Source organism: Chlorocebus sabaeus, chromosome 5 (assembly GCF_047675955.1).
Source record: "Chlorocebus sabaeus isolate Y175 chromosome 5, mChlSab1.0.hap1, whole genome shotgun sequence".
Classification (NCBI taxonomy): Eukaryota; Metazoa; Chordata; class Mammalia; order Primates; family Cercopithecidae; genus Chlorocebus; species Chlorocebus sabaeus.
The window spans coordinates 4,341,634-4,368,855 of NC_132908.1; the positions used below are offsets into that span (position 1 = coordinate 4,341,634).

Genomic DNA, 27,222 nt, shown 5'->3' on the forward strand with positions numbered 1-27,222 from the left:
TTTCATTTTTATTTTTATTTATTTTTTGAGATGGAGTCTTGCTCTGTCACCCAGGCTGGAGTACAATGGTGTGATTTCAGCTCACTGCAATCTCCGCCTCCCGGGTTCAAGTGATTCTCCTGCCTCAGCCTCCTGAGTAGCTGAGATCACAGGCGCCCGCCACCACGCCTGGCTAAATTTTTGTATTTTAGTATAGACGGGGTTTCACCATGTTGCCCAGGGGTGGTCTGAAACTCCTGAGCTCAAGCAATCCACCTGCCTTGGGCTCCCAAAGTGTTAGGATTACAGACGTAAACCACTGTGCCCGGCCTCAAAAGAGCCATTTTAATTACAGCCCTGACAAAATCGATGGGTTTCTACTGAAAAAGACACAAAGAAGAGATGGGGGGAGTCAGAGACTGACAGACTGTGGCATGTGGCACCAGATACAGGGGCTACTGTCTCTGCACGGGCCTCAAACGCTCAAAATGTACTCCAGGGTCCCAAAAGCACTTGGGCCCAGAACCTCCAGCTTGGGTTGGGTTTGGTCTGGCCAGGGCAAGGCTCCCACTGCCCTCCCCAACTTCCCATGCCCCATGGTCAGTGGCAGGGCTCTAGAAGGTCTCCCACCAGGCTCTGGTGTGAAGGGGATGTGACATGTGGCTGCCGTCCCAGTCTGGGTTGGGGATGGAGAACTAAGGGTCTGCGGTCAGGCACAGCCAGGACTCTGTCACCTCCGCACGGCTGCTCTCTCCCATGCCTACCTCCTCCTTCTTTTGCTGGTCTGACTTCTCTTCCAGGTACTGTGCCGAGGATGGGGCCCGACGAGCAGGGGCCTCTCGGGGGGCTTGACTCACTGGGACAGGGCAAGGACAGGCATCAGAGAGTTGCCTTTGTGAGGGCTCTTTGGTGCCAAGCCCTAGGAGATTTCTTTCTTTCTTTCTTTCTTTTTTTGAGATGGAGTTTTGCTCTTGTCGCCCAGGCTGGAGTGCGATGGTGTGATCTCAGCTCACTGCAACCTCTGCCTCCTCTGGGTTCAAGCGATTCTCCTGCTTCCGCCTCTGGAGTAGCTGGGATTACAGGCACCCACCACCACGCCTGACTAATTTTGTATTTTTAGTAGAGACGGGGTTTCACCAAGTTGGCCAGGCTGGTCTCAAACTCCTGACCTCAGGTGATCCACTCGCCTCGGCCTCCCAAAGTGCTGGGATTACAGGCGTGAGCCACGGCGCCTGGCTGACCTAGGGGATTTCTTTTTTTTTTTTGAGACAGAGTCTCGCTCTGTTGTCCAGGCTGGAGTGCAGTGCCGCGATCTCGGCTCACTGAAAGCTCTGCTCCCCGGGTTCACGCCATTCTCCTGCCTCAGCCTCCCATGTAGCTGGGACTACAGGTGCCCGCCACCATGCCCGGCTAATTTTTTTTTGTATTTTTTTTTTTAATAGAGACGGGGTTTCACCACGTTAGCTAGGATGGTCTCGATCTCCTGATCTCGTGATCTGCCCGTCTCAGCCTCCCAAAGTGCTGAGATTACAGGCGTGAGCCACCGCGCCCGGCCTACCTAAGGGATTTCTAAGAGGATTTCTAAGAGGCACAGATCTAAGAGGTGGTGTTAACAGTCAATGCAGCCTCAGTGCATAAGCCCTGCCCTAAACACCAGAGTGTGTGCATGTGTGTGTGTGTGTGTGTGTGTTAGGGGTGGGGACCTGTGATGAAAACACAGACCACGGGCCCTGCCCTCCAGGGGCTCAGAGACTGATTGACACAGCCACTCCACCCTCCCAAGGGCCAGAGGAATTGGCGTGCCAACAGGAACAGAACTTCAACCTGGGCCTTCTGTCCCTTTCTCCAACCCCCATCCTGCTTCCTCCCCACACCCAGTCCCTCAGTGCACCTGGACTCATGTCAGGAGGCTGCAGGCTGAGAAGCCAGGGTTGCCCATTAGCGCCTTGCAGCCAGGCCTCGGCACTGAGCACCGGCTCCCAGCTCACGGCTGTGTCTGGGAACACGTCATCCTGGAAGAACTCTTTCTGCAGAGGGAGAAACGGGCTGTCCTCAGACACTGACCAGGGGCCCAGGGCACATGAGCATCTGTTGGGGAGGGACAGGGCAAGACCTGGGACCCTCCCACCCATCTGGGGCTTCCATGAGTTTCAGCATCTCAGCAGAAGGGGGTAGGTGTCCCCAAAGAACGATGGGTGGGGAAGTTTGGAAGCAGGGCCGGATGGGACCCAAAATTCCCTCTAGGCACCAAGAAAGGGGTGGGCATGGGAGTCCCAGGTCCCCACCCTCACCCGGACTCGGGGCAGCCGGAAGGCCACAGGCTCCAGGGAGGACTGGCGCAGCCGCAGGCACCGCATCAACTCCACTTCCCGCACATCGCACTCTGTCTTAGGCAGGAGGACGAAGCCCTGGGGGAGCAAGGGAGTCGTAGCTGCCACTGGGACCTAGAGCTCATGGCTGGACACGTAGTCTCCCCAGGGTGCCAGCACCCCTCACTTAGGACCACCATGCCTAGGGCCTGTCCCTGGACAGTAATGTGTTGATCATGTTGAACAACCTGCTCTCTGGAGGGAAAGCCCTGATTTGTGGTGGTGTCCTGTTTCCATAGTGTACAAACTCCCACCATGGACGGCTTCTAGATGACACCTCCACTCCCTGAATGTGGTGTTGGGAAGAGACGTAAATAGCACATCATCCTGCATTTCCTCCATGCACTCCAACACAGAAACGTGTGACCTCAGGACAAATAACAGTAAAAATTGGATAAATTAATTAGAAGTGATAAACTGAGTGTTTATTACTTTGGTTTTTAATATTATTATTTTTAGGTTCATATTTTGGGTTCATATAGTTTAACCTTATCTAGTGTAATTTTTTGTTTGTTTTGTAGAGATGGGGTCTTGCTATGTTGCCCAGGCTAGTCTTGAACTCCTGGGCTCAAGCAATCCTCCTGCCTCAGCCTTCCAAAGTGTTGGGATTCCAGGCCACCGTACCCAGCCTACGGTATACTTTTTAATAATGGTTGAGTATGACAACCGCTCTCAAACCTCCTCAATAATTCCAGCAGCAGCTCTTCATGCCAGTCACTGGGCACAGCCTCAGGCCCAGCCCCAGCCCAGGACTCTGACCCCGACCCACAGGCTCCTGTACTTGCCCATATGGCCACCAGGGGGCAGGGCAGGCCTGTGGTCCCATTGGGGACCAGGCGCCAGGGTGGCCTCACCTTGTGGGGGTCGGGCGACGTGAAGCTGTTGCACTCCAGGAAGAAAGGGGACTCGGGGAGCAGTTCGTACAGGAACACACGGGTGTCACCCTACGGAGAAGAAGGCAGACCGGGGACCCTCCAGCAACACCGGCCTTCCCCGCGCCGCCTCTCACCGGCCACTCCACCCTGCAGCCCAGCCCACCTTGCCGGTCAGGAGCACCAGGCCAGTGTCGGGGTCGTAGCTGGGCAGCAGGGTTGAGGGGGCCACGTCCAGGCCCAGCACCGCCAAGGGTCCGCCAGCCAGGGCCTCAGCTTCATACAGGAGCAGCTGGCGCTCACTTTGGCTGCAAAGGGGTTTGTGGGCAGAAGCAGGTGTTTCAGAGCTGGAGGGGCCTGGGGCAGGGAGAAGGTGCCCACGTAGCCCCTGCTCTGTTCTGGGTTGCAGGTGAGGCCTAGTGTGGCCCTCAGAAGCACTGGCCTGGCCTGGCGCAGCCACACCCTAACCTGCCCCTCTGCCTCTGGGTCCCCCGTTGACTCTTTTCTCCCCAACTAATCGCCCACCCATCCATCTCCCCCTCAGTGCCTCACCACCCCTGCTTCCATCTCCCCCAGACCCCCTCATGCACCCCTGCATCTATCTCCCCCCAACCCCTCACCCACCCTTCCATCCATCTCCCCGCTAACCCCCAAACACCCTTCCATCCATCTCCCCTATCCCCTCACCCTCCCCTGCATCCATCTCCCCTTTACCTGCAACTCATCCATCCATCTCTCCCCTACCCCCTCATTCATCCATCCATCCATCCATCCATCCACCCATCTGCCCACTCATCCATCCATTTGTCCACCTATCCATCTACCCATCTAACCCACTCATTCAATGATCTACCCATCCACCCAACCAACCCGTGAGGGGCAGGAATGGTTTCTGAAAGCCTGACAAATGTATGTGATTGTGGAGAAGGTGGACACAGGTGGCTGCTAAAGCCTGGGGATGGGGATCCCTGAGTCCTCACCTGTCAAAGCCAGACACCAGCAGACAGCGACCATCACACACCCAGACAATGCGGGCTCCGCGTCCTCCCTTGGGCCCTGGACCTTCCTGTTGAGGCACATCATGTGACACTCAGCCAGGACCCCTGAACCAGGTCTGAGGTCACTCCCCACCCCTGTGCACTCACCTGCAGGGGCTCAGGGCCACTCCGAGGCCTGTAGATCCGCACACGCCCATCCTTGCAGACAGTGGCCAGCTGCTGCCCATCAGGACTCCAGGCCAGGCTGAAGATCTGGGGGCAGGAAGGGGCGTGAGAGACACCCTTGCTTCACTGCTGGCCCCACCCCTCCTCACTGCTCCTGCCTCTCCTCACTGCTGGCCCCACCTCTCCTCACTGCTGGCCCCACCTCTCCTCACTGCTGGCCCCGCCTCTCCTCACTGCTGGCCCCACCTCTCCTCACTGCTGGCCCCGCCTCTCCTCACTGCTGGCCCCGCCTCTCCTCACTGCTGGCCCCGCCTCTCCTCACTGCTGGCCCCGCCTCTCCTCACTGCTGGCCCTGCCTCTCCTCACTGCTGGCCCCACCTCTCCTCACTGCTGGCCCCCTCTCTCCTCACTGCTGGCCCTGCCTCTCACTGCTGGCCCTGCCTCTCCTCACTGGGGCCCCCCGCTCCTCACTGCTGTGCCCCCCTTCTCCTCACTGTTGGTGTTGCCCCTCCTCACTGCTGGCCCCACTCCTCTTCACTGCCGGCCCCGCCTCTCCTCACTGCTGGCTCCGCCCCTCCTCACTGCTGGTCCTGCCTCTCCTCACTGCTGGCCCCACCTCTGCAGCCGTCCTACCTGGTCTTGGTGGCCCTGCAGCTTCAGCCGATCAACTCCAGCCTGAAGGTCCCAGATGCGAACAGTGAGGTCATAGGAGGACGAGGCTAGCACATCGGCTGCCAGCGGGTGGAAGCGCAGGGAGCAGATCTTCTCCGTGTGGCCTGGAGGAAGGCAGGGGTGATGGAGAGCCCTCGGGAGACATTGGTCACCCCCAGCCCCATTCCTAAGCCTGCCTGACCTGTGAGTACAGTCTCCGGTGTGGTGAGCACCTCTTCCAAGCCCTGTGGGGGCACCCGCCACAGTCTGATCCTGGCATCCTCACCAGCTGCAGAGGACAGACAGGGGCTCATCATTGCTGGGCCCAAGACCTCTGGGCTCCCCAGCCCCCATCCGGGATCCAGGACCCTCCCTCAAGCCGAGGCATCCAGTCTCCTTACCCACAGCGAGGCGATGGGGGTCAAAGGGGTCCCAGGCCAGATCAGTCACAGCTGCCCCATTCTGCAGCGTGGGCAGTGCTGTGTCGGGCAGGCGGCCAGGCTTCCGTAGCTGTGGGAGGTGCCCCCACCCCAGGCCCATCAGTGCCAGGCAGAAAAGCCAGTCCTGAGGGGCTGCGGGCAAGCAGCATATCTGGGAGCCCACCCTCTGCAGCAGAGGCTCCCACCGCTGGGTGACCCAAGCTCTCTGCCCTGACCACCTTGTACTCTGAGCCCCAAGTGTCAACCACAAGGCCCCAGAGAGTGAGGGGCAGCAGCGTGAACTGGCAGGAAAAGCTCAGGTTTGGGGCTCAGGTGGCCTGGCTTCGGACCCCAGCTCCACCACTTACACAGCTGTGTGACCAGGGCAGGTCACTAAACCTCTCTGTGTCTCTTCTCCCTCATCTGTAAAATGGGGATAGAAGTGGCAGGCCCTGTGGCAGGTGGCTGGGAGGATCACAGGACAGGCGGGTAGGGGACTGACACACGGTTTGTGCTCCCTGTGCCATGTGGGTAGCTAAGGCCCTCTGTGTCTTTACCACTGAAAGGGAACTGAGGGGCAGCCCTGGTGGGGTGGGGCCCTCACCTCGAGCACAGCCACCTGTCCCCCACTGCTGAGCAGGGGCACAGCCACACGCAGCTTGTTGGCGCAGAAGCCGTCACTCTCACCAGGTGTGGTGAGGTTGAGCCCCTTGAGGTTGGTGATGTGGCTGTCTCGGTGCAGGACGGTGCCCTGAGCATGGCGGAACTTGGAACTGGGGCCTGGCGGGTGGCAGGGACATGGAACCATGTGTGAGGATGCCGTCCCCCGCTGTCCTGCACTCTGAGTCCCGGCTGCCCACTCCCCTCACTCCAGGCAGGTGTGCAGCGTGGACCTAGGCCCAGGCCTCTGCTAATCCAGTGGATGCAAACCCGCCCAGGAATAATGCCTGGAACAATACCCTATTCCATGGTGGCTCAGAGGAATCTTGGTGGAGCCCAGGGCTTCAGCTGCTCGGAAGCTGGTGGCCCCAGCCGCCCTCCTGTTTTACAGGTGAGACTCAGCTGCCACACCCCAGCCCCCAGGACAAATGACCCTGCCAGCGAGTCTGGGTGAGGGGGGTGCCCTGCATGAGGCCTGTGCTCAGTGGTAGGGTACAGAGGATGACGGGGAGTGGGGCAGACAAGGCTCCCGCGGTAGGGGTGAGCTCCCCGTCCTGCCTCCTTACCCAGCAGGCTCTGCAGCGACCTCAGACTGGGGCTGGTCCCGATGCCACTGGTGCTGGAGAGTGAGGGCCCCAGGCTGGAGGGCGTGGAGGGCGAGGTCAGTGAACTGGGAGAGGAAGAGAAGCCCTCCTGGGGAGGGGCATGGGGTCAGCCAGCCTGCTCCTGGGTGTGCTGGCCAAAGGGAGGGGGTGCCTGCCAGCTGACTCCAGGGTCACCACTCTGGGCCCCCTGTGGACTGGAGGAGCCCCGCTGTGGGCATGGGACAGGAGCGGTGGGGGGCATGGGCATAAATGCAGACACACAGGGAAGCAGCTGAGCTTCAGACCGCGGGGACAGCAAGTGGCAGCTGCTGGCTCCCGGCTCTGCAGGAGGGTGTGCCCAGCGGGTTAGATCTGCCAGTATTTTAAGAGAAGCCAGAAATCTAGATCTATATGAAAATTCTTGCTTTTTAAGTGTTTGCCCAATTTAGAAAGCACTGTGAAGTTCCTTCTTTACACTCCATCTGTTTCTCTGTCTCTGTTACACTTGACAAAGAAGGTTGGGGCCAGGCTTGGTGGCTGAAGCCTGGAATCCCACCAGTTTGGGAGGCCGAGGCAGACAGATCACGAAGTCAGGAGTTCAAGGCCAGCCTGACCAACATGGTGAAGCCTGACTCTACTAAAAAAGTATAAAAATTGGCTGGGCGCTGTGGCTCATGCCTGTAATCCCAGCACTTTGGAAGGACAAGGAGGGTGGATCACGAGGTTAGGTGTTCAAGACCAGCCTGGCCAACATGGTGAAAACCCGTCTCTATTAAAGATACAAATTAGCCAGGCATGGTGGTGCACGCCTGTAATCCCAGCTACTCGGGAGGCTGAGGCAGGAGAATCACTTGAACCTGGGAGGAGGAGGTTGCAGTGAGCCGATGTCGCACCATTGCACTCTAGCCTAGACGACAGGGTGAGACTCATCTCAAAAAAAACAAAAACAAAAACAAAAACAAAACTTAGGCCAGGTGCAGTGGCTCACGCTTGTAATCCTGGCACTTTGGGAGGCCAAGGCGGGTGGATCACCTGAGGTTGGGAGTTCAAGACCAGCCTGACCAACATGGAGAAACCCCGTCTCTACTAAAAATACAAAATTAGCCAGGCATGGTGGCACATGCCTGTAATCCCAGCTACTCGGGAGGCTGAGGCAGGAGAAGCACTTGAACCTGGGAGGCGGAGGTTGCAGTGAGCCGAGATCACGCCATTGCACTCTAGCTTGGGTGACAGAGTGAGACTCTGTCTCAAAAAAAAAAAAGGCCATTGGGCCAGTGAACACTCAGGGCAGCCACTGCGGTGTTGCTGAGGGAGGATGGGGGTGGCCCTGGTACTTACACTTGCGTCTACATCACCCACGGGTGTCTCCATCACTGCAGGCTGGGCTGTGTCAGGGAGGGGCTCCATAGAGGGCACCAGACGGGAAGTGAAGCTGGGGTGGGGCCGGCAGGCAGGGTTGAGGCTGACCTTCTGCACCTGCATGGAGGCCAGCAGTTGGGTGATAGGGGCATGGGCTGCCTGGTCAGGAGGGCCCCCATGGGAGGGTCGACTAGGTAGGGATGGGGGACACACAGCAGGCCAGACTGAGTTGGCACACAGCCACACAGGGGACTTCCTGGAGCTTGGGGAGGCCAGGAGAGGTGAGCCAGGCCCTGGTCCTACCTGCTGGTTGTCCCCAGCCCACCAGCTGTGGGAGTCGGTGGCAGGCACACAGCCGGCAGTGTCCGGGAACAGGTCCTCGTGGAACTCCACAGACTGGCCGCAGACAAGCAGGCAGCCGGTGAGGCCCAGGCCCCCCGACTCCTCAGCCCCCGCAGCCCCTCGCCCAGGTCCCCCTCACCTTGCGGGGCACATGGTAGCCGATGGGCACGATGGCTGTGTCGCTCAGCTGCAGGACACGGAGTACCTCGCAGCTCATGACAGCTAGCGCCTGCCGGGGCACAAGGGCGGCCCCCCGCAGCACGCTCTCCAGGACACACTGGGTCACTGTTGAGGACACCACAGGGGAACAGGCAGGATGGGTGGGGGAGTGGAGGGTAGGGGAGAGGGAGCGAGGAAGCGAGGCTTACCTGGGCTCAGCGCCGGCTGCTGTGGGACCACCTCGTAACAGTACAGCTGCCTCTCGCCCTGAAATGAGTCTGAACTGAGCCCCGTTTGCTGACTGTACCCCCGGGGAGGGCCCGGGGCTGGCACCAGCACCTCCACAGGTCCCCAAGGACCTGAGCCACAGAATCACTGTGGCTGGAGATAGGGCTCCCCATATGCTGGGCGCTGAGCTGAGCCCTACGCTGACTCTACCTCACTTGCCCAGCCTCGTTGCACATGGAGTGAGCACCGGGGGTGTACGTCAGTATTTATGGAGTGCTGACTGTGTGCTGACACCGCTCTATTCTCGGCCTTGTTCTCAGGAAGGCCAGTGTTCTAGGAGAGCTACAGTCACCTCGGCTGCACAGGGGAAGACACAGAGGCCCTGTTCTAGTTCCTCCCCTTTCTCGGGGAAGGCCAGGGGCTGGACTCCAGGGTGTGGATGTAGGTGGGAGCCCCAGCTTCTCACTCACCTTTCCTGCCAGGACCAGGAGCCCAGAGTCAGGGTCCAGCAGAGGCATGAGACACCTGGGGAAGAAAAGGCAGGATGGCGGGTCGGGGCAGTGGGAGGGCTGCCAGCTTCATGACCCCATGTAGGAGCCCAGGACAGGTACCACAGCGACTGGGAGCCACTTGGCCATCCAGCCATGTTCAGCTTGGTCCCCAGGAACCCCCTCCTCTCCCTGAGCTTCCCACATGCCCAACACACGCCCACACCCCAGCTGCTCCTCCCCTGGCCCTCCACCTGCACACCTGCGTCACTCCAGGACTGGAGTGGGCACAGGGGAACTTGGGCCTGATCTCGGCCCCAGCTCTTCCTCCAAGAAGACCCCACATGCATTCTGTCCCCCTCCCACCTCCGACAGCCCAGACATCAGGCCAGTATTGCCAGGGAAGGTGGAGAGGTGATGCCAGAGGCAAGGAGACTCCCGTCCCCACTCGGCACTGCCTGTGGACGGGCAGCATCCAGGAGCAGTGCAGACAGCCCTGCAGTTCCCAATCTGCACTAAGGTTTGGGGCCCTCTACTCAGTTACCCCACGTTTCCTGGACCTCAATGATATCTTGGAAGCTCAGAGACCCCTCCACGCTGAGTCAAAGTTCCTCTGTCCAAATGTGAGCCAGGTGCCCAGGAGAAGGGGCTCCTTCAGCCACTGGGCTTCCCTGCCCACCCCAGGCCTGCCACCCCGGCTGATCCTGCCGGCAGGATGCTCGCAGGCCTTCTCTGGCCTCGAGGAGGGAGCAGGACGGGGTGGAGGCTGGGAATAGAGTGGGCAGGCTGGAAGCCCCCAGAGCCCCTGCCACTCTATGTCCAGCTCAGCCTTGGCCAACTGTCTGGCATTGGCCGGGGCTTTATGCCTCCCTCCCGGGGCCCTTCAGAGACCCCTGCACAGCCCCTCAGCCCTGTGAGAGCTGCCTTCCTGCTCCAAGGCCTTCTGAGGGGAGTGGGGCCTGGAAGGACTCTGATAGATGCCTTCCTGTGTTTCCTGCTCCTGATCTTGGCTTTTTTTTTTTTTTTTTTTTTTAGAAACTGTGTCTCCCTCTGTTACCCAGGCTGGAGTGCAGTGGCACAATCATTGCTCACTGCAGCCTCAACCTCCTGGGCTCAAGCAATGGCCCCACTCAGCCTCCAGAGTGGCTGGGACTATGGGTGTGCTCCACCATGCCTGGCTATTTTTACCTCTATTTTTGTAGAAACAAGGTCTCACTATGTTCCTGAGGCTGGTCTCAAACTCCTGGCCTCAAGTGATCCTCCCAAAGTGCCAGGATTATAGGCATGAACCACTGCACTTGGTCTTGGTTTCTTGTTTCTGGGACCTGCAGGCCTGGACCCCCCAACCCAGACACACCCTCAAACAGAACCCTGTCCCCACTGTGTTTCCAGGGTCAGAGGTCACCCAGCTGTGGCAGCTGCCTCTATTCCTCACCCCGGTGACAAAGGGCCCGGCTCCCCTCCACTGTCCACCCATCCCCTCCTGCCAGCCGACCACTAAGCAGTGCCGCCCACCTCCCCTCCCCCACCTTCTAGGAGCCAGAGTGGCTGGGAAGCTGGGTGGGGCCCTGGGTGTCTCCATGACTTCCTGGAGTGCCTTCGGCTGGTCACCTGTGAGTAACACAGGCCCCTAATTACTGAGGGCCCAGCAGGGTGAGCCGGGCTCAGCAATGCCCTTTGCAACCCGGCCTGATCACTGCTTGTGGTGGCGGAGGGCAGGGGACCAAGGTGGTGCATGGCCTGGAGTGCCCTCCAGACTGACACTGGCTCCACTAGGGCAGAAGCAAGTCCCTCCAGCAGCTTTGACAGGGCTCTCACTCATTCATTCGTTCACAGTCATTCACTCCTTTGATGAGCCAGTCTGTGCCTGGTCCTCGGCTCGACCTGCATGTAGGTATGCCCAGAGATGAGTGTACCAGACCCTGCCTCTGTCCTCAAGGTGCTCACAGCCTATCACAAGAGGCAGACAGACACAATCCCATAGACAAACACGTGAAGGGAAGGTTCACCGAGGACACACAGTGACAGAACGGGGGACTGGGCCTCAGCAGCAGGGGAGAGGGTGTTCCTGCGATCCCAAGATCATGCAGAAATCAAACACCTCACAGGAAGAGAGTTTCAGAGAGAACACAGCCTGTGCAAAGGTCCTGTGGCATGTGGGTTCATGGCCTGTTTAAGGAACAAGATGGACAATGTGCCTGGCAGCCTGGAGAATGTGGGTGAGGGCTGAGGCTCAGGATGGGCAGGTGGAGGCTAGATGGGAAGGGGCCTGTGCATGTAGGGAGGGGGAGTTCTGTCCCCAGTGGACGAGCAATGGAAAGGTAACAGTGCATTTCAAGCAAAAGAGGCTAGGCCGGGCACAGTGGCTCATGTCTGTGATTCCAGCACTTTGGGAGGCTGAGGTGGGAGGATTACTTGAGCCTAGTAGGTTAACACTGTGACCAGCCTGGGCACCATCGTGAGACCGTGGCTCTTCAAAAAAATTAAAAATTAAAAAATTAGCCAGGTATGCTGGCTCACACCTATAATCCCAGCACTTTGGGAGGCCGAGGCAGGTGGGTCACTGGAGGTCAGGAGTTTGAGACCAGCCGGGCCACATGATGAAACCTTGGCTCTACTAAAAATACAAAAGTTGGCCAGGTGTGGTGGTGTGCATCTGTAATCCCAGCTACTTGGGAGGCTCAGGCAGGAGAACCGCTTGAACCCGGGAGGTGGAGTTTTCAGTGAGCCGAGATGGCACCAATGCATTCTAGCCTGAGTGACAGAGTGAGACTCCATCTCAAAAAACAAAATTAAATGTTAGCCTGGTGTGGTAGTGCACACCTGTGGTCCCAGCTGCTAGGGAGGCTGAGGCAGGAGGGTCACTTGAGCCCAGGAGTTTGAGGCTGCAGTGAGTCAAGATCACATTACTGGCCGGGCATGGTGGCTCACACCTGTAATCCCAGCACTTTGGGAGGCCGAGGCGGGTGGATCACTTTAGGTCAGGAGTTTGAGACCAGCCTAGCCAACATGGTGAAAACTCATCTCTACTAAAAATGCAAAAATGAGCTGAGCATGGTGGCATGCACCTGTAATCCTAGCTACTCAGGAGGCTGGGGCAGGAGAATCACTTGAACCCGGGAGGCAGAGGTTGCAGTGAGCGGAGATTGCACCACTGCACTCCAGCCTCAGCCGCAGAGTGAGATTGCATCTCAAAAAAAAAAAAAAAAAATCGCATCACCCTGCTCCAGCTTGGGCAACACAGGAAAACCTTGTCTCAAAAAATAAAAATAGAAAGAGAATAGGACCAGACTGGCACTGAGCAGGGATCACATTGGCTGCTGGGGGCACAGGCTGGGAAGAGTGGAAACAAGTCCCAGGACAGAAGCTGAGGGCAAGTAGGCTGGGCAGGTCTCCTGTGGCCCCTCTGCTGCCCTTATGAGAAGGCGGAAACAGGCCAGGGACCACCTCATGGCATCAGAGGCTCATCTGTGCGCTGAGCCAACCGCCTGAGGAGGCCTAGTGCTCAGCCTCCCTCACCCCCGTTCCATCGTCCCAGCCAGCCAGTCACTGACCCAGGAGCTGGGACTGAGGGGGCAGGAAGTCAGGGGGGGCAGGGCTGGCTCCTCTGACAGGTCAGGCCAGTCTTCCTTGCCTCAGGCAGAGCCATATGGACAACTCTGCCAGGCGGAGGCATCCTGTCTGCCATAGCACGGGCCAAGAAATGGGGTCACGGCACCCAGCCCCGAAGGTTGTCCAAGTGTTGGCATGGGCCTGACCCCAGGCCGTGTAAAGAGAGCTAAGTGGGGTCTAGGTCCGAAACATGGTACGTGAGCCCTGCCAGCTAGGCAGAGGGCCAGAGGTGGTAAGAGGTATTGTCGGCACCTCTCCTGCTGGAATCTGGGCCTGCCACTGGGAAGGGCTCTGACTCTGACCCAGGTCCTGGGTTCTGTCCCAGGCATAAAGTTATAGAAGGTCTAAAGCCCAGATCTGCCACTGTCCCTCAGCCAAGTCCCAGAAGCTAGAAGACAACCTCAGTACCAACTGGGAGGAACGAGCAGCTTCAGCCTCCGGATAAGCCCCACCAGCTCTCCCAGGACTCCTGTGATTGAAGTACCAGGGTGTGCTTGCTACGAAGAGCAGCTGCAAGGCTCCTCCTCTGTCCTCCCCTCCAGCCCATCCCTCCCCCTCAGGCCCCTTCCCACCAACCCAAACATTCTGCCATTGTGCCAGTTCAAAGCAGGCTGGGTCCCCTGGATCTGTCCCTATCACCCAGGTGGGAGAGTTAGGATCCTTCGACCCCACCCCCACTCCCATCCCCACACTCCCTGGCTCCCCCGCTCTGTGCAGGCTGCTGGTAACCAGGTTCTAAAGGCGGTGGCACCTCGAAGCCATACAAGGCAATGTTGGATAAACTGAGAGGGGACTCCTAAAAGCTTCCCTTGAGCCTCTGGGTAAGTGGGGACCTGTGTAAGACCAGGGCACAGGATTGGGGCAGGGGGTGAACACCAGGCAGATAGGGTCTCTCCATCTGCAAGAACTGGCCACAGAGGCGAGAAGCTTCAAGGCCATCAGGAGGTCCCGTTCCTTGAGGAAAGTCAGGTTGGAGGCTCTTGGAGCCCTCTTTACCCCTGACCCTGGGCATCTGTGGATGCTTCTGAGGGCTTCAGAGGACACAGGGCCAAGGGAAGAAGCAGGGAAACAGTTCGACAAGAGGCTGCACAGCACTGATTGGAAGCTGAGATGGTTCTGGGGCTGGGCAGGAAACTCAAGTGAGTGGACAGCTTGGCAGGAGGCAGCAAGGAGTGGTGGGGACTGGGGTGACCCGTGAGCCTATGTTTTGGCAGAGGGAGCAACTGCCACTCAGCCACAGCTGAGAGTTCCTGTTCAATGTAAGCTGGGAAGCCCCATTTTAATATGAAACCACCTGATTTTTCAGTGTTAGCAGTGCCTTCAAAGTTGTAAAAACTCCCACAAAGGCGGCACTAAACGCACCCAAGGGCCAGCCCCAACCCAGGAACAGAGGTCTGTAAGCCATGCCCTAATCCATGTAGACTGAGAAACGTATGGGGTGTGGAGCCCCGCCAGCCCTGGAAAGGCACCCTGTGGGAAGAGAGCCCTGTGGAGGGGTGGTCCAGAAGGTGACTGTCCCAGCCAGACCCTGCTTAGCCTTTGATGGCTAGACACAGAGGCCATCCTGCCTTCTGGAGATAACTGAGTCCTCCAGAGACTACGAAACCCTCCAGCTGCTGTGGCCCAGCCTCCCAGGGATAAGCCTTCAGGCCCCCCAAAGACTAGAGCTAGCCCAGCCAAGGGCCTTGGCCACAGGCCGGGCTGGAGGCGGTGTGGGTGTCCCAAGGCTCTCCGGAAGTCAGGAGCTGAGCTGGGCCCCCAAAGGCTCTGAAGCATGACTGACCACAAACGCGGAGGGGGAGGAGGGCAGTGTTTTCCTGGAATCCTCCAAGGCAGGGGATTTTTCTGGACTAGTCCAGCCCCTGGCACCCGCCCCTCCTGCCCCATCAAGGGCCACTGTCAACTGCAGCCCAGGTCCCACCCACCGACGGTGACCACCTCTATGCCTTCACATCTCAGGCTTGAAGCTGCCAGTAACTGTGGGGCCGTGGGCAGACCACCACTGCCCTCCCTGACACAGTCCCTTCCTCTCATAATACGGTGGGGAAGGGAGTCCAGGGCTGCTCGCAACTCTGAAGGCTGCCGTGGCTAAGAGGACCCTGAGCTCAGATTTGGCATTGGAGTTTGTACTTAGGAGGCTCTTGAAAGGGCTTTGTGTGGGCTGCCAGGAGTTTTTTGAAATTGGGATTAGCTACCAACAATAACACATTGAGAGATTTCACCTAAAAATCTGGATTTCCAGTTTCTCTTCAAAAATCCAAAGCTCTAGCTGGCCCGGGCTGGTCATGAGGACTCAGTCCTTACCAGACCCACTCCCACCATCCCGCCTTTCCAGGGCCGCAGAGGCCCTGGCCTGGACTTCTGGCAGTTGTCACCTGCCTGGCGCCTCATAGGTATCTGGGCTGTGGCTCTTAGGATTCCTAAATAGTCTCTCACTTTTTACACAAAAAGCAGGAACCTGCCCAGTGTCATCCGGCAAACCCACGACAGACAAGGTCTCCCGGCCCAGGTCCGGAGGCCGCAGAGTGAGGGCCAGGCCAAGCCGGCCCACGAGCCCCTCGGTGGGGAAGGGGCGTGTCCCCACGCGGCTCCGCCCCGGCCAATGGGGAGAGGCCCCGCCCGCTGCCGCGGCAGGCCCGCTCCCCGGACTCTAAAGGCGCGACCGGCCTCCCTCGAGCCGACTCCGGAGCCCGAGCCCGGGGCGGGTGGACGCGGACTCGAGCGCGGTTGCCTCGGGACCCAGGACCCCGTCGGGCCCGACCGGCCGGGAAAGACTAAGGCCGCGGCCTGCCCCGCCCGGCTCCCTGCGCCGCCGCCGCCTCCCGGTGAGTTTCTGCCGGGCTCGGGGGCTGCGGGCGGGGACGGGGGCGCCAGGGCCAGGCTGTGCACACGCGCGGTTCACGCGCTAGGACCGCCGCCGCGCGCACACACGCACTCTCGGGACCGCGGTCCCAACCCCGAACGGTCACCCGGGCCGCCCGGCGGACAGGCCCTGTGCGCTCCTTCCCCCGCCGTCCTGGGGCACCGACAGCCCCGCGGCCGGCCAGGGTGCGCGCCTGAGTGTGCGGTGAGCCCGCGAGGCTGCAAGCAGACAAAATAAACACCCCCTCCCATGCTTCCTTCTCCCACGGCTGGGCCCTCCGGCATGACCAGTTTTATGATTCAGACCCCTTTGAGGGGGGATAGCCAAGGCGTAGGCTTGGGTTACTTTTGCCTCCTGGGGTCCGGCAGTAGGTGCTGCTGTGCAGAAGGGCCGCCTGGGGTCCTCTGGACCCTTGTCACTCAAAGCACAGCTGGGGGCTACAGATATGCAGCCCTAGGGAGGGGCGGGGGGTGGCTGGTGGGCGTCTGATGCCCATCCCTCCAGGTGGGGGATGGACCTGTACTGGCCAGGGCCCTTAGTGCTCCGGGTCGCAGGGTGCCGGGTCTCTGCCTCTGCCAGGGAAGGGGCTTTGCTTGCGCTGCAAACCCAGTGGCCTGGAGCCAGCCTAGTCCTTTGTGTCCCTGGGCTGGCAGTGCTGGGGCCTGAGGACTGCCGAGGTCCCCTGTGGTCACTGGCAGGCCAGCCGATTGGTGCCAACCATTCTGCCTCTCCCCCGTTCGTTAACGATTGCCACACCAGGGTCACTGACCGCCTCTCCTGCTGTAGCCCAGGGGTGGAGTGTGCAGGGTGGAAGGAAGAGGTCCTGGGGGTCTAGGTGTCCCCCTGCCTGCCTTTTGCACCAAGGACAGGTGAGGCTCTGAAGAGAGGCAGCGGGACCTACAGCCCCCTTCCCTGGGCTGAGAGCCTCCAGGGCTGGGGACTGGATAAAATCTCCAAGGTCCCTTCACACTAGACTGTACTTTGGGTGTTGAGGGCATAGAGGGGTGACCAGGCTGGGACCTTCCAAGCAGGGTCCATTAGGGCCAGTCCAGTGGGCAGCAAAGTCCAGGATGGGCTCAGCTATTTACAAAAACCCAACAGAGCTGGGGCAGGCAGGTGGGGGATGGGGAGCAGTCCCCTGAGTTTACTCTCTTCTCCCAGGGGAGTTGGCCTGGAGCTTCTGTAAACAGAGTGTCAGAGGCAGGAAGAGGCTCTGGTGATGAGCAGCCCAGCTGGATCCCCTCCAGACCATTATCTAGCCTCCCCTGGGCCTGGGGAGGGAGGATGCGCACACACATGCCAGCCTGGGGGCCGGGCACTGCCTGTCCCACCCCCGTCTCCTGCGCATTGGAACAGCTGTCCTGATACCTGTGGGTCCGGAGGGTCAGATGGAGATGGAGGTGGGGCTGCGGGCTGGGGTCCCAGAGCATTTGCCATCCATGGCACCTCTCTCCATATTCTGGGAATGGGAGAAGGGGATTCAGCATAAGGAGCCTCTCAGACACTGCCCAGACCTGTGCTTAACCAAGGAAGGCCCCTCTGGCAGGCAGCCCAGGGGCCAGGGAGATGGCAAGGGAGATGCCCTAGGCAGGAGATGGGTCCGTGGCTCCTAGCTCCCATTACTGTCACCCCCACCGACAGCCCCGGGGGAGCTGGGATAAGTCCCAAGTAAAGAGAATTAAGTCCTTGCCTGGGCTTATAAGTGGATCCTAACACTACACTGGGCAGCCTCTGGGAACAAGAAAGCAGGGCCCTGCTGAGCCCCGGAGGGAGCTCCCACCTCAGCAGCCCAGACAGCCAGTCCTGCCAGTGACAGAGGTGTGCAGAGGGGAGGCTGCCCACAGAGCCATCCCTGACCACTGGACAGCCCTGAGCTCACGGGAGGGCAGCAAGGCCACCTAACTCTGTTAGTGACCTCTCCTGGACCCCCCATCAGCTGCCCTTAGAGTCCCCTCCCTGGGCTGGGGAGCCCAAGGCTCTGTGCTGCCAAGAAAACCAGCTCCCCTCACTGCTGTGGAATTTGCGTGAGTTCTTAGAGAAGGGGGAGGGTGCACGTGTGTGTGTGTGTGTGTGTGTGTGTCTGCAGGAGCACTGCCCAGTGGGTGTGTGTCTAGTGTGGGCGTGTCTGCATGCGCGTGACTGCAGCAGGGCTGTGTATTTGGGGGTGGGCGGGGGTGTTTGGGGGAGCCTGCTTGCACCAGGAGGGGCAGGGCCTCAGCCTCCTTCCTTTTATCGGTTTCCACATTCCAGAGTCAGCCGGATCGCTTTCCCTCCGCGCTGGGCCGCCGGCCTCCCCCGCTTTTCCTCATTCCAGCCTCCCTGGGTGTGAGGAGGCTGGAGGAGGCTCCCTCGGGCCACCTCGGTTTTTGGGGGGGGGGTGGGGGCGGGCCAGGGGCCAATTATTCTCCAAGGTTGGGGACGGCCCCCACCAGACTCCTCGTGGGGAATGCAATAAGGCTCTGACATTCCTCAGGGGCTGCCTGAGAGATTTAATTAAGGAGGGAGGAGGGAGCCAGCCTGCACCGGGAAGGGGCTGGGGCGGCCGCTGGGGCCCCTGCTGGCCCTGGGCCCCGAGCCCGGCTGGGCATTGAGAGCAGTGCGGGGGCTGGGTTGTGGTTCAGTGGCCAGGTCCTGTTCTGCCTCCCTTAGTCCATCCCGCCTGCTGATTGATCAGCTCACAGACCCCAGGGGCGCCATTTCTGCCACGGGTTGGCCAAGAACCCTGGGTGACTGGGGGGGGGTTCAGCACGGGGAACTTGAGAAAGGCAAGGCCCCTTCCAGGGCCACTTCCTTCTCAGATCCCCAGGCCCAGGAAGCTTAGGGCTGGTGGCCTTCCTTGGTGACTAAGGTGTTCTTCTGGCAAGTTCAAGGTGAATTGCAGGTTAGGGCCTTACTAGATGGGTGCTTGCCCCTGGGTGGGGACCGGGCAGTGAGAAGGCCCCATGTGAGGCCCAGCCCTGGTGGCATCACACCTGCCGCGTGCCGACAGTGGCATCTGGACTGGCCCATTTCTAGTTGGGCTGCAGCCACCACACAGCTCCCAGGACCACAGGTGTCCTCCCTGACAGGTTGCACCTCTTGTGACTGAGATGGCACGTCCCACTGCCCCAGGGGCTCACTTGAGCTGGAGCCTGGCCTTAGTCACTGGTCTCCCTGCCCTGGGCTAACAGGTCTGGCAGCTGCCAAGTCACCCACGGTGCCACTGAAGGCACCCACCTGGGGCCGGGCCAGCCTCCTGGGTGGAGGGAGGAGGGAAGGCCCTGTGCCTGCTCCTCTCCCAGCCCTGCCAGCTGGTCCACACCTGCTCCCGGATCCAGAGCCCCTCCCTGCACAGGAAGACGAGCTGACATCCTGACAGTCTCCTTTGCTATCCTCTGCCCTGGTGTTCTGAACCCTGGCTGTGCAGAGAACTTGCTCAAGGAGCTTCTCCAAAACACAGCTCTGCCTAGGTCTCACCCCTAGAAATTTTTTTTTTTTTTTTTTGAGACGGAGTCTCGCTCTGTCCCCCAGGCGGGAGTGCAGTGGCGCAATCTTGCCTCACTGCAAGCTCCGCCTCCCAAGTAGCTGGGACTACAGGCGCCTGCCACCACACCCAGCTAATTTTTTTGTATTTTTAGTAGAGACGGGGTTTTACCATGTTAGCCAGGATGGTCTCCCTCTGCTGACCTCGTGATCCTCCCACCTCGGCCTCCCAAAGTGCTGGGATTACAGGCTTGAGCCACTGCGCCCAGCAGAAATTCTTGTTAAATTGGCCTGGGGGTGGGGCCCCAGCATGGAGGTTTTTTTGAAAGCTTCCTGGGTGATTCTGATGTGCAGCCCTGGGGCAAAGCCCTGGCGTCACAGGTGGGAGATGTTAGCCCAGAGAGGGGAGCGTGCTTGGGTGAGGTCACAAAGCGTGCTGAGTGCCTGACTGAACTCCTGGCTGTGGCATTATCTGTGGAATGAAGAGCGCCAGCTTGGGGTGGTGGATGGAGTAAGAGGCTGACACCGGTGTGGACCCCCGCTCAATTACCAGCCAGGGGTCCCCGCGCCTATAGGGAGGGCCTACCTGCCGCGGTCCCTGAGGAACTCGAGGCCCAGCCCTCTCTGCCCTTTCTGTGGGGGCCCAAGACCCCTGACCTCTTTGCCCTGCCCTTGGGACTGCTGTGTCCCAAGGAAGGGGAGACGGGGCGGACCCAGCTGGGCCCTGAGCCTCCTCGGACACGTCAGCGAAACTGGAGCCAGCCGTCCTGGCCGCCGGCACAGTCCCGCCTGCCTGGGGGGGTTGGCAGACTCCCGGGGCTGGGCTGCTGCCAGGCCTTGCCGGCCACACAGAGCCTCGGCGGGCCAGCATGGGGAGCGGGGGCCCGGAGTCCCAGGGTCAGACCTGCAGCGCCTGTCGTGCACCACTCTGAAGCATCCGGCACAGAAGGGGCATGCTGGCCTCAGACTGTCTGTCTGTCTGTCCAAGCCTGTCCCCTACTCAGCAGGCACACCGCCTGCCCCAGGATCACTAAGATGAGCTCGCCAGGGGCTGATGTGCTTGCCAGATGCCTGGGTCCACCCCAGCTATGCTGTCCCCTCGCCCGTCCCCGCCTGACCCTGGGCGTGTGTGGTGTACCCCAGGGGGTGGGTGGGCATCCCCCTGGGAGATGAGATACAAGTGCCTTGTCCTCCTTACTCATAGGGCCCCTCCCTGAAGTCCTGTGCTGAAGGGGACTGCCAAAGGACAGATCACCCACCACATGCCCCCTTCCTGAACCGGAGATACCCCACCCCCGCCCCCAGGCCCCAGGGTGAGGGGCAGCCTTGGTGTGGGGACGTCCGATCTGTATAAAGCTGGCCTGAAACCCTCTCCCTTAGTAGTACCCGCGCCCGGGGGGCAGGCAGGGTTCTGCGTTTATGAGTAACGCCCTCTGCAGTGAATGTTTACCGACCACTTAGCATGTGCCCCGAGCACAAACCAAGTCACCCCAGACACAGGCGCCACGAGCAGTCCCCACTGCACGATGGGGGCTGAGGTGGGGGCCGTGGCTGGGCTGTGGACCCTGTCGCCCTATGCCTGCTACCATGCCAAAGAGGGGGCAAGGCCGGCAGCAGCATTCAGCAAGGCTGAGGAACTTGGGTGGAGGAGGGAGACCCCAGACCCTCGTTGTCATCTTCCCACCCCCCAACATCCCCGAATCCCAGGGCTGCCTCCGGAACACCACCTGCATTGGGCAGAGGAAAAGGTCTCACCTCCCTGCCTGACTAGTGGATCAAATATCAAAGCTCAGGTCCTGGGATCACCGGGTGGGAGGGCGGGTGGGCGGCGGCAAACACAGTGTGACCTGTAGACAGCCCCCAGCCCGGAGCACACACAAAGCACACGCCCAGACCCCAGGCGGGCGGGACAGCTCCCAGAACTTGTTAAAAGAACTTCCGCATTTGAAAACAAACAGGACAACAGAAAACGACAACTCCAGAGGGTGAGGGGGCAGGGCTGCTTGCACCAACTCCAGAGGTGAGAAACTGAGGCCCACAGTTGAGAAAGGAACTCTGGCCTCTGTCCCCTGCCACCCTGCCACCGTCCCCTCCACGGTCAGCCTTCCCCCACTGGGTTCCTCTTGGGGCTGGCTGATGGGTTCCTCAGTGCCAGGAGCCCCTGGCGGCGCCCTCAGAGCTGCCAGCCTGTAGCTTATAAACTCTGGGGTTTTCCAAAGCTCCAGTGCTGCCTCCTCCCTCCTCCCTTTGCTGTGGGGGTATAATCGGGGCTCAGGCAAAAGAGCTCACCGCACGTTTTACGGGGCTGGGAAGCAGGCTGGCTGCTACCTGCTGGGTGGTCAGCCCAGGACCCCAGCCCACAGTCCTGACCCAGACCCCTGTCCTGCTGACAGGGACGCACATTCCACAGCTCACAACCTGTCAGCCAGAAAGCCACCCTGTGGCCAGATGGACCCACAGCGTCCCCTCCCACTTCACGACCTTGCTGATTAAAGACCCAACAGTGCAGGGAGAAGAGCACCCCCCAGCATGTGCCCCTAAGAGCTGGCCTGCACACCTGGCCTTGCAGGGCTGAGGACTCCACATGCATCCCCCACTGCAGCCCTGAAGTGTCCCAGATACTCAGATGAAGAAACCGAGGTGTGAGAGCAAAGTCACTGTCTGTGGCCTCGCAGCTTGGACACCTCTGAGCCCAGGGCTGCCTGTCTGGAGTGAGAGCTTTTAACTGTGACCTTAAATGAGGCCCAAGGGGAGCTGAGGCCACAGTGGTGGCCAGGCTGGCCACGTGGAGGGTCCCTTCCCACCCTGGAACCTGGCTGCACCCTTCCTGACCCTGGCCTGGTCCCGCTGGGAGGACTAATTCAGGCAGAGGTGGCCTCACCCCCCACATGGACATGGGGTGGGTGGGGGTCACTCACAGCCCACATCTGGAGGCCAGGCCGCACCCGCCGTCCTCTGAGTCAGTGAGGGTGGAGCGGGTCCCATAGGGGAGGAGAAGACTGGGGGTGTGGCCCCAGGGCCTTAGGTCATCAGACACGAGCCCCCCTGGGGTGGTGCTGGCCGGGCCAGGGACACGTGCCTGGGGTTCGGGGTGCTAACTTCTTCCAGTGCTCAGTGCCAGGCCCTCCTGGGCTGTTCACTCGGCAGAGGTGAGCTAAGAGGGCCTGGAGACACCTATGGCAAAGGCAGGCCGGGTCTCACCTTAGGGAGGTGAGGGGGCACACGACAGCAAGGGGCATACCGCTAGGTCGGGGAGGCTTAGCCTGCCGGCCTCTGAAGGGCGCTTGTTGTTGCTAACTGGCTAGGGGCTTAGGGTTGGTGGCTTCTAGGGGAGACGACTCTGACAGTGCAATACTACAGGTGGGCAGGGCCTGCATGGGCCAAACCCTGGGGACAAGGGCTCCTTCCTTCACGTCGAGCTACCCGCAGACCCCAGTGGCCACCTCACCGGTGATTTGTCTAATCTGTCCTGGGACCACCTGCTCCTCCTCCTTACATTCCAGAAACCCACGTACCTGGGGGAGAGGGAGCCCCGTGGATGGGTCCCCTCAGCCTGGGGCAGTGGGGTGGAGTGCAGGCTGGGTGGGGGTCATGTTCCCTGGACTACCTGCACCGTCTGTGTGGGGGAGGGGAAGCCCGGGCTCCAGCACAAAGGCTCTTGTGTGAGCTGTGGGCACCACTGGGCAGGATGCTTCCTGGGGATGTGCTGGCACCCTGTATGAGGCTCATGGACTCTAGGGGTGCCAAGGTGGGGAGGGCTGCTCCTGGGGACGGCCCCAGTGGTCTCCCCAGGAGTCTAGGTGATGGGGGCCAGCCACAGACCTGCCTGACTTGGGCAGTGCAGCTAAGATCTGGAGCCTGGAGTGGCTGGTGGGAGCCCCCGCCCCCAGGGCATCTGGAGGGCATGCACCCGTCACAGGTGGCTGTTGCACACCTAGGCTCTGGCTCGGACTTGCTGGCACTGCAATGGCAGCGAGTCCCTGCACCTCCATGAGCCCTGCTTTCTTCTGTCTGCCCTGATGTGGCTGCTGGGGGGCTACCTGAGGTGATGGTAAACACTGAGTGTTCCTTAGTCCTTCCCACTTAGCTGGCACGTGGGAAGGAGTTGCACCACCACTGCCGAGGGGATGGCTGCTGCTCATCTTTCTTGGTGCCCAGCTCAGGGCAGACCCCAAGAAACAGTAGATGAAGCTGGGGGCCGTGGCTCACGCCTGTAATCTCAACACTTTTGGAGGCTGAGGTGGGCAGATACCTGAGGTCGGGAGTTTGAGACCAGCCTGACCAACATGGCGAAACCCCGTCACTACTAAAAAAAAATACAAAAGTTAGCCGAGCTCGGTGGCTGGCACCTGTAGTCCCAGCTACATGGGAGGCTGAGGCATGAGAATTACTTGAACCTGGGAGGCGGAGGTTGCAGTGAGCTGAGATGATGCCACTGCACTCCAGCCTGGGCGACAGAGCGAGACTCCATCTCAAAAAAATAGAAACAGTAGATGAATGACTCTGCAGAGTTTTCCCAGGCCTGGCACTGCCCCTGGGGCTGCCATGTAGCCAGTGTCCCCACCTGAGCCCTGTGGCCCCCCAGCTCCAGCTGTGTCACCAGCCTCAGCTCCCCGCCTCCCTCCCTCACAGGGGACACCTACCAATGCCTGTGACCTCTGCCCCTCCTCCAGGAACCTTCCCACCGGCCACTTCCTGGCGGCCCGCAGCCCCCAGCCTAAGCAGGTCTGACTGCCCAAGTGGAAAAACACGGATCCCATAGTTTCCATGTGAAGTCTTCCCGCTACAGTCCCTCCTCCAAGGAGGGCGGGACACAGAGTGTGGCAGCAGGAGCCGGGGACCAGGGCAGCCAGCTTCTCTGCTTACACACCCACCAGCTGCCTGCCTGCCTGCCCCCTCCTTCCAGACCCTGTAGGGAGGAGCTGCCGCTCCAAGTCCCATGATTCTTGATTCTCTCTTTCCCTGTCCACCTCTGAGGCAGGGGATGGGGGAACCTACCTAGGCAGAGGCAGGAGGGTCTGGGGTTCAGGAGGAAGTGGTGCATGGTCACTACACATTCAGTGGACGTTGGGCCCCATGATGACCTCTATGTGCACTGAATGTAACGACAAGGTCACACAGTGAGGGAGTGACGGGGCTGGGACAGAACCTGATTCAGGGGCACTGACGACCTGACTCATAACCATTGGGTTCTCTTGTATTTGGGGGCAGGAGCAGTGAATTCCCTCTGGCCCTTCCTGGCGTGGCTGCCCTCTAGGCCCCTGACTCATGGTCTTCTGTCTCTGCCTCCTCTCTGCTCCCAGGGACAGAAGATGTGCTCCAGGGTCCCTCTGCTACTGCCACTGCTCCTGTTCCTGGCCCTGAGGCCCGGGGTGCAGGGCTGCCCATCCGGCTGCCAGTGCAGCCAGCCACAGACAGTCTTCTGCACTGCCCGCCAGGGGACCACGGTGCCCCGAGACGTGCCACCCAACACGGTGGGGCTGTACGTCTTTGAGAACGGCATCACCACACTCGACACAGGCAGCTTTGCCGGCCTGCCGAGCCTGCAGCTCCTGGACCTGTCACAGAACCAGATTGCCAGCCTGCCCAGCGGGGTCTTCCAGCCACTTGCCAACCTCAGCAACCTGGATCTGACAGCCAACAGGCTGCATGAAATCACCAATGAGACTTTCCATGGCCTGCGGCGCCTCGAGCGCCTCTACCTGGGCAAGAACCGCATCCGCCACATCCAACCTGGTGCCTTTGACACGCTCGACCGCCTCCTGGAGCTCAAGCTGCAGGACAATGAGCTGAGGGCACTGCCCCCGCTGCGCCTGCCCCGCCTGCTGCTGCTGGACCTCAGCCACAACAGCCTCCTGGCCCTGGAGCCCGGCATCCTGGACACTGCCAATGTGGAGGCGCTGCGGCTGGCCGGTCTGGGGCTGCAGCAGCTGGACGAGGGGCTCTTCAGCCGCTTGCGCAACCTCCACGACCTGGATGTGTCTGACAACCAGCTGGAGCGAGTGCCACCTGTGATCCGAGGCCTCCGGGGCCTGACGCGCCTGCGGCTAGCCGGCAACACCCGCATCGCCCAGCTGCGGCCCGAGGACCTGGCCGGCCTGGCTGCCCTGCAGGAGCTGGACCTGAGCAACCTAAGCCTGCAGGCCCTGCCTAGCGACCTCTCGGGCCTCTTCCCCCGCCTGCGGCTGCTGGCAGCTGCCCGCAACCCCTTCAACTGCGTGTGCCCCCTGAGCTGGTTTGGCCCCTGGGTGCGCGAGAGCCACGTCACACTGGCCAGCCCTGAGGAGACGCGCTGCCACTTCCCGCCCAAGAATGCTGGCCGACTGCTCCTGGAACTTGACTACGCCGACTTTGGCTGCCCAGCCACCACTACCACGGCCGCAGTGCCCACCACGAGGCCCATGGTTCGGGAGCCTACACCCTTGTCTTCTAGCTTGGCTCCTACCTGGCTTAGCCCCACAGAGCCGGCCACTGAGGCCCCCAGCCTGCCCTCCACTGCCCCACCTACTATAGGGCCTGTCCCCCAGCCCCAGGACTGCCCACCGTCCACCTGCCTCAATGGGGGTACATGCCACCTGGAAGCACGGCACCACCTGGCGTGCCTGTGCCCTGAGGGCTTCACGGGCCTGTACTGTGAGAGCCAGATGGGGCAGGGGACACAGCCCAGCCCTACACCAGCCACGCCGAGGCCACCACGGCCCCTGACCCTGGGCATCGAGCCGATGAGCCCCACCTCCCTGCGTGTGGGGCTGCAGCGCTACCTCCAGGGGAGCTCCGTGCAGCTTAGGAGCCTCCGCCTCACCTACCGCAACCTATCAGGCCCTGATAAGCGGCTGGTGACACTGCGGCTGCCCGCCTCGCTCACTGAGTACACCGTCACCCAGCTGCGGCCCAATGCCACCTACTCCATCTGTGTCATGCCTTTGGGGCCCGGGCGGGTGCCGGAGGGCGAAGAGGCCTGTGGGGAGGCCCGCACACCCCCAGCCGTCCACTCCAACCACGCCCCAGTCACCCAGGCCCGCGAGGGCAACCTGCCGCTCCTCATTGCGCCCGCCCTGGCCGCAGTGTTCCTGGCCGCGCTGGCTGCAGTGGGGGCAGCCTACTGTGTGCGGCGGGGGCGGGCCATGGCAGCAGCGGCTCAGGACAAAGGGCAGGTGGGGCCAGGGGCTGGGCCCCTGGAACTGGAGGGGGTGAAGGCCCCCTTGGAGCCAGGCCCAAAGGCAACAGAGGGCGGTGGAGAGGCCCTGCCCAGCGGGTCTGAGTGTGAGGTGCCACTCATGGGCTTCCCAGGGCCTGGCCTCCAGTCACCCCTCCACGCAAAGCCCTACATCTAAGCCAGGGAGAGACAGGGCAGCTGGGGCCAGGCTCTCAGCCAGTGAGACGGCCAGCCCCCTCCTGCTGCCACACCACGTAAGTTCTCAGTCCCAACCTCGGGGACGTGTGCAGACAGGGCTGTGTGACCACAGCTGGGTCCTGTCCCCTCTGGACCTCGTCTCCTCATCTGTGAGATGCCATGGCCCAGCTGATGAGCCCTAATGTCCCCAGAACCGAGTGCCTATGAGGACGGCGTCCGCCCTGCCCTCCGCAACGTGCAGTCCCTCGGCACGCCGGCCCTGCCATGTGCTGGTAACGCATGCCTGGGCCCTGCTGGGCTCTCCCACTCCAAGCAGACCCTGGGGGTCAGTGAAGGAAGCTCCCAGAAAGAGCAAAGGGAGAGCAGGTGGGCGATGGGGCTGTGTGACTCTAGCTTTGGCCCCAGGAAGCGAAGGAACAAAAGAAACTGGAAAGGAAGATGCTTTAGGAATATGTTTTGCTTTTTTTAAAAAAATACATATATTTATAAGAGATCCTTTCCCATTTATTCTGGGAAGATGTTTTTCAAACTCAGAGACAAGGACTTTGTAAGGTTTTTGTAAGACAAACGATGATATGAAGGCCTTTTGTAAGAAAATAAAAGATGAAATGAAGTGTGTTTCTTGGGCTCAGCCCCAGGGTAGATGGGCTGGATGGAG

At 60.6% G+C, this 27,222-nt stretch overlaps 2 protein-coding genes across 2 annotated transcripts in view; one reads left to right on the plus strand and one right to left on the minus strand.

The window, feature by feature from the left end:
- CORO7 (coronin 7) overlaps positions 1 to 27,222 on the minus strand; it is a 68,654-nt gene that overhangs the window by 4,463 nt on the left and 36,969 nt on the right. Inside the window, exons 10-26 of the mRNA XM_007984243.3 lie at positions 9,256 to 9,310; positions 8,767 to 8,824; positions 8,538 to 8,683; positions 8,360 to 8,452; positions 8,036 to 8,173; positions 6,680 to 6,806; positions 6,058 to 6,233; positions 5,436 to 5,544; positions 5,237 to 5,323; positions 5,017 to 5,159; positions 4,366 to 4,470; positions 4,201 to 4,286; positions 3,387 to 3,528; positions 3,203 to 3,292; positions 2,271 to 2,387; positions 1,871 to 2,006; positions 744 to 835 (exon numbers count right to left, since the gene is read on the minus strand). Of these exons, the coding sequence (XP_007982434.2) occupies positions 744 to 835; positions 1,871 to 2,006; positions 2,271 to 2,387; positions 3,203 to 3,292; positions 3,387 to 3,528; positions 4,201 to 4,286; positions 4,366 to 4,470; positions 5,017 to 5,159; positions 5,237 to 5,323; positions 5,436 to 5,544; positions 6,058 to 6,233; positions 6,680 to 6,806; positions 8,036 to 8,173; positions 8,360 to 8,452; positions 8,538 to 8,683; positions 8,767 to 8,824; positions 9,256 to 9,310 (1,900 nt within the window). The remainder of the gene's footprint in view (positions 1 to 743; positions 836 to 1,870; positions 2,007 to 2,270; positions 2,388 to 3,202; positions 3,293 to 3,386; positions 3,529 to 4,200; positions 4,287 to 4,365; positions 4,471 to 5,016; positions 5,160 to 5,236; positions 5,324 to 5,435; positions 5,545 to 6,057; positions 6,234 to 6,679; positions 6,807 to 8,035; positions 8,174 to 8,359; positions 8,453 to 8,537; positions 8,684 to 8,766; positions 8,825 to 9,255; positions 9,311 to 27,222) is intronic.
- VASN (vasorin) lies at positions 15,539 to 27,177 on the plus strand. The gene is made up of 2 exons (XM_007984231.3): positions 15,539 to 15,710; positions 24,514 to 27,177. Exon 2 carries the CDS (start codon positions 24,523 to 24,525, stop codon positions 26,542 to 26,544), a length of 2,022 nt encoding a protein of 673 aa, XP_007982422.2. The 5' UTR covers positions 15,539 to 15,710; positions 24,514 to 24,522; the 3' UTR covers positions 26,545 to 27,177.